General features: G+C 37.6%; 1 protein-coding gene across 2 annotated transcripts; it reads right to left on the bottom strand.

The window, feature by feature from the left end:
- Positions 1 to 305: 305 nt before the first annotated feature.
- On the bottom strand, positions 306 to 7,582 carry LOC113061694 (uncharacterized). 2 transcript variants are annotated; one of them, XM_026231038.1, is made up of 7 exons: positions 7,509 to 7,540; positions 7,119 to 7,219; positions 5,203 to 5,326; positions 2,396 to 3,348; positions 2,083 to 2,241; positions 1,871 to 1,963; positions 306 to 1,078 (listed from the first exon to the last, which is right to left on the bottom strand). In XM_026231038.1, exons 3-7 carry the CDS (start codon positions 5,207 to 5,209, stop codon positions 755 to 757), a joined length of 1,536 nt encoding a protein of 511 aa, XP_026086823.1. In that variant the 5' UTR covers positions 5,210 to 5,326; positions 7,119 to 7,219; positions 7,509 to 7,540; the 3' UTR covers positions 306 to 754. The 2 variants fall into 2 exon arrangements, with proteins under 2 accessions (XP_026086823.1, XP_026086824.1); XM_026231039.1 differs by lacking the exon at positions 7,119 to 7,219 and having other exon boundaries at positions 7,509 to 7,582.
- Between the last annotated feature and the right edge of the window lie 3,855 nt (positions 7,583 to 11,437).

The following is an 11,437-nucleotide window of genomic DNA, read 5'->3' as shown; positions in this document are numbered from 1 at the left end:
GCCTCAAAATTCTCAAGTAAATTAGGTCATAATTTTTTAGTTGATACTACTCTCTACTACTTTGTAGAGTTAACTTGTGTATTTGTAGAGGGTACCATAAAACTTGAGTACAAGTAACTCAAATTCAAAAGTTTAGGTAACTTACAGATTTAAGTTGAGATTTGTAAGCAGAACTTAAACAAAACAGTTCTTCTAACACGGCTTGTTCATTTTACTAGACGAATGTGTGGAAACTGATTGCCTTAAATTTCTCAAGCAAGTTGTACTCAAAATTCTAAGTTGAGAATGCAAAGACAGACAACAGATTTGGCACAACACTAGAACACTTTATTTGCTCTATAAAACAGTATTCATTTTAAAACATTACTTAAGGCATGCCCGTCAACTGCCCGCCAGCAACATTTTAGAAAAAAAAAAGCACATACTGCACTCAAGAAATAAAAAGACAATTAAAAGGATGAATGTTTCTTTGTTTTTAACATCTTTACAAAGTGTTCAAAAGCAGAGCTTGCAAGTATGTTACAAGTTTAGTACAGAACACCTTCCTACTACAGTTCTCTTATATTAAAACTATTCTAAAACCAAACAAGTAAACTTGAAATTTTTCAAAACATCCTCTTAAATGTGGATTTTTATTTTTTCATTTTCAACAATTGAAAAAACTGAAGTATCTGTAAAACAGTACTGAACAATTTCTTTAGTTTTCTTAAAGACAGCTTCTATTCACTCAAACTAGCATCATGGCTATGATCTATTACTGCATCAGGCGATTTTTCAGTGATTGGATTTTAGGTTTGAGTGACTTGTGGCCAAGGGACAAAATCACTCTTTGTATGAAGTCGAATGTGCATTTCAGTGCTGCAGGATACTCTAAGTTTAGAGCATAAATTAGTCCAAAGAGCAGACACGTTGCTTGTGGAAGATTTTCAAGATCATCCACAACCACTGTACCTTCCAAAATGATTGCCGTTGTTGTGGCACCAAGATGCAGGGAGTAGGGTACAGTTGCAGAGTCCTCTGGAATCACTGTCAGAATACCTATTTCAACGTCCGACATGTCTTCATTGTCATCACAGTCCTAAAAATGGGAAAACATAACAAAAATTAGGTCAAAGAAAGCCACAAAACATCTTTTAAAGGCAAAGTTCACCCCAAAATGAAAATTGTCTCATTTACTCACCCTCAAGTTGTTCTAAACCTGCATGAGTTTCTTTCTTCTGTTGAACTGAAAAGAAGATATTTTGATGAACGTTGGTAAACAGACAGTTGAGAGTAGACATTGACTTCCATAATAGGAAAAATACTATGGAAGTCAATTAAATTCTACTCTCAACTGTTTGATTACTGACATTCTTCGAAATATCTTTTGTGTTCAGCTAGAAGAAAGAAACTCATACAGGTTTGGAACAACATAAGGGTAAGTAAATGACAATTTTTTCTGCGGTGAACTATCCCTTTAAGAGCACATACTCTCATTAAAATGTAAAACTAAACTTATAACATGGTATTTCTAAATGTAAAGGCCTTTTCAAACAGGACACAGGAGTGGATGCAGGGGGGAATACATACATCAAACAGCTGCATGAAAAGACAAACTGAAGGCCAGCTATATTAATTAAAACTATCAAAATAATCTATTGTCTTTCTTAGAAATGTTTTTTTTATTCATTTATGCAATATAAAATCTTCTTATACTGTCTTTTTCCCTAATTTTTTTTATTTATCTTTCACTTTCTTTTCTCTATCCCTTTCCTTGTTTCAGTATCCTCACTGTTTTTCTTGCCTTCATAACTCTTCTTTCTAGATATCAAAACTGTTTGAAGAACAGTTTGCCTGTTAAATAAGAATCATCAGAGAAGAAAATACTTACAAAACATGTCTTGTAAAAATCGGAGGGGTCCTCTCCGAGGAGGAGTGGTAGGCCATGAAGAACGGCTGTTCGTCCCGCATTGATGTTCGATTTCTGCAAAGTTATAAAAATGTATCTTGAATAGCGCTTACACAACACAGAGCAAAAAACAACAGCAAAAGCAACATTTGTTTTGCTTTCGAAAAAGAATTGTAATAAGTCGAGGAGCTTACGTCATTTTCAATCTGCTGCAGAATCTTCTTAAGTTTGGAACCAATGTCTCCACCTTTAGCCCTGAAGATATCGATGAAACGTGGAGTAAATCTGTCCAGTTCTTGAAAGAATTCAGCTTGCAGGTTTTTGCCAGATATACGATTAAACTCTGCCATGATCTAAAAAAAAAAAAAAGAAGTAGGACAGACTGACATTAAGCAATCACTTTTCACTGAAATGTCCAAGTATGAATTAACACCAAAACTGGTTAATGATAAATTTGCTTTGAAAATGTTCAAGATGAAATGACATAGGAAAACAATTAAGACTCACCTGACTCTGTGTGAAGAGGGCTGGCCACCTTTCCACTGTATTCTTCACAGCAGGCTCCTTCTCTATCAATTCCTTTCTACGCAAGGCAAATGTAGAATTCATGTTCCGGGCTATCAGTGCAACGTTAAGACGACGTTTCTTCATTTCTTCCACCATCTCTTTCCTTTTGGACTCCATGCTGGCTTCATCTTCACCATCAGGGAAGTTCGGTAGAAAATTGATTTCAAACCTCTTGGGTCTTTTGATGTTTCTCTGAGGCTGCAGTCCTCTTCTTTTCCCACCATTTATGGATACCTCCAAGCATCCAGCTCGACGCAGTTTTGAGCGGTAATTGCCCATTTTCCACCTAAGGCTATCATACCACCCATTCCACCCCTTAGATGAGCCAGGCTGGGTAAGGCAAGGGTGTTTTTGTATTAAAGCAGTAGCAACAGCCTCGAAGTCTTCCTTATCTGGGTAAGCTTTGTAACTGTATATAGTTTCTGAGAGTTTTTCGAGAATCTCATGCTTAAGCTCTCCTGACAATTGTAGGTATGTTTGATCTCGCATGTACTGTAGATTTCCCTGACGTAATCTATACTCAACGTCAACAGGAAAAGTAGGGATCTCGAAAGTTTCTGGCCATGCAGTCCGTAGACAATGGCGTGGATGATCAGAAGCCACAGATAGGACTTCAGTGTCAGCTGTGCTAGGGGTTGGTGACGTCACAAGGGAGACAATCTTCAGTGTAGGCTTATCTGGCAAGTCAGCAATGTTGGTAAGATTCACGAGGGAATTGTTGAAGTCTGGATCCTCAAACTGAAGTGCGAACTTGTACTGAAGTCCCAGCTTTTCTTCAAGTTGTTCCAACAGTGAGTCAACTGTCTGTGGTTTCACAGGAAGTACAATTTTTCGGATGTCGTTGTCACAAATTATAACTCGGAGTACAGTTGTTGTCTCCATACTTGGTCTCTCTACAAAGGTTAAAGAATTGAGTTAGTTTTCTTAAAGGGACTGCTCACCCCAATTTCATCATTCTAAACCCATCCTTTGCAAAAATATGATTCAAAAAGTTTCACTCATCCTTGTTTAAAATGTAATGTACACAGAGGCATTCATAATTTCATGTGACTTGTGCAATACAGTTCAAGCATTTAAGGCATAAATGGTTGGGTTTGTTGAGAAATGAACTTCAATATATAATCCATTTAACTGTATATATCCTGTGTGTATGCTATACTGTGTGAAGGGTTGTTCATTTGCACAGGAGAATTTGTTCAAGATTGATATACAGTTTTTTTTCTTTCAAATTATTTATAAATCTTGAAAAAAACTGTGCAAAGGAGAAACCCTTCACACAGGACAGCATTTAAGCTAACCGCTACTCTCTCGAGTACATGCACGATGTGACAATTTAAAGAAAATAATAAATAACATTTCAGTTTGTTTCTCACCAAACCTATTGATCTACTATTTGAACACCTAGTTTAATGAAATTATGTATGCTTTTGTGTGCTCCTGAAGCTATGCCTGCGATCTTCTGACATAGACAAGAGCAGTCAGAAATCTTTTCAAAAATAATTTTTGTCTACAGAATAAGAATGAGACTAAATAATGATAATTTGCAGAATTTCTGAAGTCCCTTCAAAACCTGAATTGTCATTCATTCAGCATATGATATAATGTTTGAGCGTAACATAGGTCCTGCCCCGAAGTGTATAGGCTGGCAAAGGAAATGGGTCATTTAGATCCGAGGGTTTGGTAATTGACAGTGATAGCACAGGACTGCACAGTTCAAAAGAACGCAGGTGCTCAATGTACCAACATGTCAGATCTTTACACACAAACAGAACATCACTGTTGATGACAAGAATTTTGAAAATCTGTCTGAAATCAGGTAGGCCTGAGCAAGTACCAACAGATACAACCATATCTGGATTGTACTTGATTCCATCAATGCTCACAGATGATGCTGCGAGGACAGTGTTCTGAACTGCATATTTGTCTCTCAGGAATTCCTGAATGTTCTGAGGGAAAGTTGACATCAAAGTACCCATCATCTTATCTGTCTGTATGGGTGGCTTGAGAAAGGAGGGGGAGTCAATGTAGTAAGCCAGCAGTCTTTGATGGCGAACAGCCAAAGTTTGTGGAACATTTTTAAAGTTTTTGGTGTCACGGATTACCTGCTTGAACACTTTATGTTTTCCCTCAAATCGCATCGTCCACATATCTCTTAGTGGCCCATATGTTCTTATGAGCTGCGGATAGTGCTCAATATAGTGGTGTTTAGGGCGCAATTTGAAATGAGGAAAGACTGTTAAAAGCAAATGTCTGTGTTCTGAGATCTTTGCATCAAGAAAATCAAGAGAATCCTCAGTGAACTTGAATGCCAACGTCATTTCTAACATATCTTTCAGAAGCAACACAATTTCCCATGTTTTATCATTCTCAGGGATATCAAAGCCAACCATGAGGGGCAGAAGTCTAATAAGCGCCCCCAATTCTCATGTGCATTACCCCCAATGGTACCTTTTGAGGCAAATGTGCCTGGGATGATTTGAGGCTGATCAACTTTGTCTGAGAATTTGTAAGGAAACTGCTTGATAGCTTGATTCAGGGATTCAAGAGAGATTAATTTCCTTGAGACCAAATCATTAATGCACAAGGACATTTCAATAGGGATGACACCCTCCATAAGGTCATGCATTAGGTCAGGTGGAAAACCACCAACTGTGTGAAAATGTTCCAACCTTTCACTTAAAACACAGCCACCTTTTACACCATATTGCTTTACCAAACTCGCATCGTGTAACACTTCAGCCACATGCCTGTCATGCTCCTGCTTGGTTCTCAGTTCAAATGCTCCCGACCGGACCTCCTTCTCCTGGATTTCACTCCTCGTTGCCAAGCAGAACCGACAAGGGTGCTCAACAGTGAAACTCTCCTGTAGTCCTGCGAAAGAATGAGCACCTAGATTATCAGATGACACAAAAAGTACACTTCCTTTCACACATTCTCCTAACTGTTCAATGTATACACCATGCTTTTCAAGAGTTTCAAGGTCCTGAACAAGTGGTCGCAAGATGTCTGTGTAACCATGTTGTTTTACTGCAGTAGCTCTGCATAAAATTGCTAGCTGAATTGACTGAAGTAATGAACGATCTTTTGAGGGAAGATTAGCTAGAACCCAATAGAGAGCGAACAGTTTGTGTTTTTTTCTAGAAGTGCCAAGGGGATTGGCCAGCTCAAATTCATCAACATAAAGACCCAGAACAATCCTGAAGGTCTCAGTGTTGAAAAAGTCATTTTCTTGATAGTGGGTGCCATCTCGGTAAGTCTTGAATTCATTAACTGATCGATCATTGCAAAGGACCCTATTTAGAATGTCTGGCCTGTTTAGAATTTTCTGCAACATTTGCAGAATTGGCACATAAGAGACTGAGTGTGCCTCAAGCTTGTATTCAATTGGCATGACAATCGGAAATTCCCTCTGAAAATATGATGCTCTTCTGCTTATTGTGGAAAGAGGCTCGCCATCTTTGGTCATTGTCAAGATTGGGTTACTTTCTTTTACTGCATTCACAATTTTTCTCACTAATGAATCACAGCCACTCAGTCCATGTTCAAGGAGAATTTGCTGAATTGCATGATAGACAAGGGGTTCTGAAAAAAGTAAAATTTGATTTATTTGTTGAATTATTTCCTGTGCAGCCGAATCAGAAACATGCAAAATTGCCTGCATTTTAAGAAATAGTGAGGCTAAATTGTGCTCCAATTGATGATGCAATTGATCAAGGTTTTCATTCTCTATATCATTTTCCTCCAAATGTTCATCTACAGGATCAGGGCTCAAAGGCTCTTCTTGTTGCACATTATCTACACTGTGAGAAGCAATGTGCAAGAGAACCTCAGATTTCAATTGTCTTTGATCATGTGCTCCATGATCTCTACATATATGTGAATTAAATGTAGAGTAGACATTGCTCTCAAAATTGCAATTGTTGTATGGACACTGCACTGTTTCATGATTTTTTAGATGCTGCCGTAAATGAGAAAAAAAAATTGACTTTGTGCAGGGCTCCTCAAAACTGCAAAGTGGGCAGTTAAATATCAAAGGGATGTTATCACATGGACTGGATTGGCTACCGTGTGCTTGATGTGAATGATTTTTTGTTAAGTGCACCTTTAGTGCATTAAATGATTTAAATGAACAAAGACAATCTGTGTAGAGACATGGAATCGGAGTACTTCTAGAGTAGCTTCCATGTTTTAATCTGTAGTGTTTCAACAGCGGAGCCCTCTTTTCACACGAAAACAAGCAGAACTTGCACGTCCACTGCATGAATTTAAGTCACAAAAATGAGCATACACAAAATAAAAAGACAAAATAAGGTAGTAATTGCTTGTTAGTTACGACATCTTAATTTATCGTGTTGTTAATTTCCATGTGAACGACACGTGAGCATCGAACGTTCTAGAAAATTGTTTCGTTAAGGCCGCACAGGTTTTTACATCTTAATAAACCCCGAACTTATTACCGATTAAAACAGCTTATAAACTGTAACGCTACATAAAAACAGTGTTCAGTAAAAAACGGTTTTTGCAAACTAGTAAAAGCCACTGGTCTCATTCAACATAAAACTACTTTAGTGTGCCTTTTCCTCTTACTGTACAATGAGCAAATTAAATTTGAGTTTTTATATGAAATGCATTAAGATTTATAAGTATTCATTCAAGAGCATACCTAACTTTACTGCCTCATACCGAACACGAGCGTAAATTCTTCGTCGACGTCGTCTTCTTCAAACACACACCATCCCATTGCGCATGCGCGAGACGAAAACGCTTTTAAGAAATTAAAGTAGACTATTAGAAGAGTTGTTTTATCTTATGCTGAAACTTACCCAACGGCCAGTAACTATATCAAGCTCTGTTAATAAAAAAATAGAATAGACTGTGAAACAGCAGCAGCTGATGGGCTTGCAAATAAGCTTTAATCTTCCCAGTTATTTTATGGCGTGAAGGAAAAAAGGTTCAGAATCTATAAATAAATGCATGCACACGCACACGTGTGTGTGTGTTTATACACAATACAATGACATCAAGGTTTATAAATGGTTGTTCAAGAGCATACCTAGTTTTGCTGCCTCATCCAGAACACGAGCTGAAGTTCTTCTTCTTCGTCGTCGTCGTCGTCTTAACACAAACCGTCCCATTGCGCATGCGCGATTCAAAAATGCATTTAAGAGATTAAAGTAGCTGATTAGAAGAGTAGTTTTGTCTTATGCTGAAACTTACCCAACGGCCAGTAACTATATCAAGCTCTATAAATAAAAATATAATAGACTGTGAAGCATTAGCAGCTGATGGGCTTGCAAATAAGCTTTAATCTTCCCAGTTATTTTATATAGCGTGAAGAAAAAAAAAGATTCAGAACCTATAAATAAATGCATACACACGCACACGTGTGTGTGTGTGTGTGTGTGTATGTATGTATGTATGTATGTATGTATGTATATATATATATATATATATATATATATATATATATATATATATATATATATATATATATATATATATATATAATTGTAGGGCATTTACTAAAAAAATAATAATTTCATCATTCATCATTATTATTATTATTACTATGCAAATTCTGTGCTCCAGAAATTTGCAACAGCGTGAACATGCCTTTAGTACAATACACTTAACAATCATAAGTACATTGTACTAGATCTGTTTAGTTTAACTACCTAAGTTCACAGTACACAGTCTAATCAAGTTAATTCAACAAATTTTACAAAGTAAGTTAAATTCACTAGTTTTTCTTAAGTAGAATCAGCAATTTCTTTTTACAGTGTACCAGCTGAAAGTTAACTGAGTCGAGCTGGCAGTCTCTGCACCAAGAGGTGAAAAGCTTTCACTTCAAGGCATACAGTTTCGTCATTGATGGAGCACTGGATTGGAGATGGAATGTGGACTGCTCTAGGCGAGAGGAGTTCGCCCTGGGACCACACAAGAATCTGGTACACAGGTTTGTATTAACGGCGTGAGTGCAGAGCTCCTTGGTGGTTGATGTAAGAGACTACTACTGTGTTGTTGGTGTGCAGCAACACATGGAGACTTCTTAAGTCTGGGAGAAAGTAATGTAGTGCTCGATGCATGGCCAGTATCCTCGGACAGATGATATGCCATGTCAGATGGTGACCCCTCCACAGACAGCGGGCAGGTTGGCCACTCATTACTAGGGATGGGTATCGTTAAGTTTTTAATGGTATTACTACTCTAACCGATACTGCTTAATGGTCCGGTACTTTAACGGTATTCTTATCAGTACTTTGTGTTATGTTACTTTGTGTTGTGTTAGGCAGTCGAAAACTTTGCATTTCTCTGTCTGCACATAATGCACTTTTGAAAGATGCTTTTACAGATTGCTTGTGTTTCCGCCCTTACATGCAAAAATTTTGTTGCACTTATGACAACCAGCGTTGTCTGCATCAACTCTAGTGAAATATAACCACACTTTGGAACATTTTACTGTCTCCGCCATCGTCACTCTTTGTATTGAGCGAGAGTTTTCGTACTGTAAGGGGCCGTTCACAAATTGGCTAGGCACGCCGCTTTCTGATTTTTTCCCAAAGCCTTCGGGCACTTGCGCTCCTGAGGAGTCTGCCTTTGCTAAGCAACCCTGACGTGCTCTCTCCATGAAGACGCGGAAATTTCAGCGATGGATGAATAAATTTGCAGCACTAAAACCTGCTTGCAGTAGCTCCGCTACTAAATTCATTAAAAAATCCACATACAGCTATCAGCTGTTCCTTCATCTTGGCTGAGCTTTCAACGTTGTCTCAGAAAAGGTGAGGAAGGTACATGACCTGCAGTGCGCTTGCGACATTCTGAAAAGTTGATATGTTTTTAACTCGATGCGGTGCGGACACGCCACTGCGTGCGCGTCGCTTACTTTATGAGCGCACAAACCGTGGGCCTACATTGGAAATAACGAACTTGAGCGTGCAAAAGACGCGATATGTGAACAGCCCCTAAGGGTCGTCGTTTTTTCCAGGCGCGTCCGTACCGCATCGAATTAAAAACATCTCAACTTTTCAGAGTGCCGCAAGCGCACCGCAGGTCATGTGACAAGAATTAAACATTCAGTTTCATCCTTTTCCGTAACAACATTGAAAGCTAAGCCAAGATGAAGGAACAGCTGATCATAACTGTATATGGATTGCCATTTGGAAATAAATTTAGTAACGAGCTACTGAAAGTGATTTTTTTGTGCGCAAATCCATTTATCCTTTGCTGAAATTTCCGCGTCTTCATGGAGAGAGCGCGTCATTGTTGCTTAGCAACTGCAGACGCCGCAGGAGCGCTTCTGCCTGAGCACTTTGAAAAGAAGGAGAAAGCGGCGAGCCTAGCGTTTTCCATGCGGCCTCTTATGCGTGTGTGCACGCCACGCACGTTCTTGTTGTGTGTGTGTGACTGACAAACAGCCTCTGTGGCATGCATGAGAGATCTCGCAGTTCTCACAGACAAATGTCTTAATAATATCGCAAATTAGAAATGTTTGGTAAGATAAAATGTGCACGATAACATTATTAAGCAAATCTTTTCGCCATTGTCACTCTTTATTATGAAGCGGGAGTTTTCATACTGTTATGTCTGTGTGTGCGCTGCGCTCCTTGTGGTGTGTGTGTGTGTGACTGACAGACAGCCTCCACGGCGCGGAGATCTCGCAGATCTCACAGGCAAAAGTCTTAATATGATCGCACAGTAGAAATGTTTGGAGAGATAAAACATGTAAAATATAACATTATTAAGCAAAAGTACATAATTTTTTTTTTCTCCAGTACCGAAATCAGAACCGATAGTGTCAGATCTTACTGATACTACAGTCTTTCATAATTTAGCTTCGTGGCCAGTTTAATACCAGGTTTCGGTAGCCATCCGTTACCTACTCATTACCGCATGAGTTTCTCCAAACAGTTCTGTACTAATTTCCATGTATTAACAATATACAACTGTGAACATATCTTTCATATGAACTGTTGTGTGTAGAAAGTTTACTCTCAGTATTGCAGATATGAGAATGTGAATGAGGAAAATCTATCTATCTATCTATCTATCTATCTATCTATCTATCTAAAGTAGTGAATCAGTAGTGACTAACACATCTTTAACCTCTGAAACATTGAGATTGGATCATCAGGAGGTGTGACTTACAGCTTTTGAGTTACAAGTTTTGTCCTGTCAATGACATTAACGAATTGTTGAAGCTCTGATGTAATCTTGTAAACTTTAGGGGCAGACCTCATTTATTATCTGCTACTAAGGCCACATGTTTGAACCATTGCTTGAATTAGTAGGAACAAGAAATGGGTAAATATATAGCTTATATTGTTAAAAATACACAAGGTAAGTCTTCTCATGATTTACCAGTGTAATCCTTTGTGTGGAGGCTCACAGTGAGCTTTCTATCAATAATAAATTGTGCTTTCATGGTAAAAACAGAGAAATGCCATTTTTATAATATATATATATATATATATATATATATATATATATATATATATATATATATATATATATATATATGCATATAGTCGTGTTAATAGAGTCCTATGTGAACATATTGTGCATTTATTTTCCCCAAGGTTTTATTTATTTATTTATTTTTTCTTGAAAATCTCTTTCTGTGCAGCAACTATATCTCATTGTTGCTGTATAGCAACAATCTCATAGGTTTGCAACTTGAGGGAGACTAAATGATGACACAATTTCCATTTCCATTTCCAATTTTTATATATGCTTTTTTATAATTATTGTGTGTAGGCTACACCCATGATTGTTTGTTTATTTATTTTTTTATTATTAAACATGCAGGTATTTTCTTTTTTAGAGGTGTGTTAGTTAAATAAAAAAAATAAATAGGATGAAGAAAATATTACATCTATATAAAAAGAAAAGTATAGTTTAAAGAAAATGACAAATTGTTAGGCCCATAGTATCCGATGGCTGACTGTAGTAGGTGATTTCATATAATAATGTAAATTAATTACT

This window comes from Carassius auratus, chromosome 43 (genome assembly GCF_003368295.1).
Source record: "Carassius auratus strain Wakin chromosome 43, ASM336829v1, whole genome shotgun sequence".
In the NCBI taxonomy this organism is placed as follows: Eukaryota; Metazoa; Chordata; class Actinopteri; order Cypriniformes; family Cyprinidae; genus Carassius; species Carassius auratus.
The sequence above is the reverse complement of the archived record's forward strand: the minus strand, read 5'-3'. Positions and strand labels throughout refer to the sequence as shown.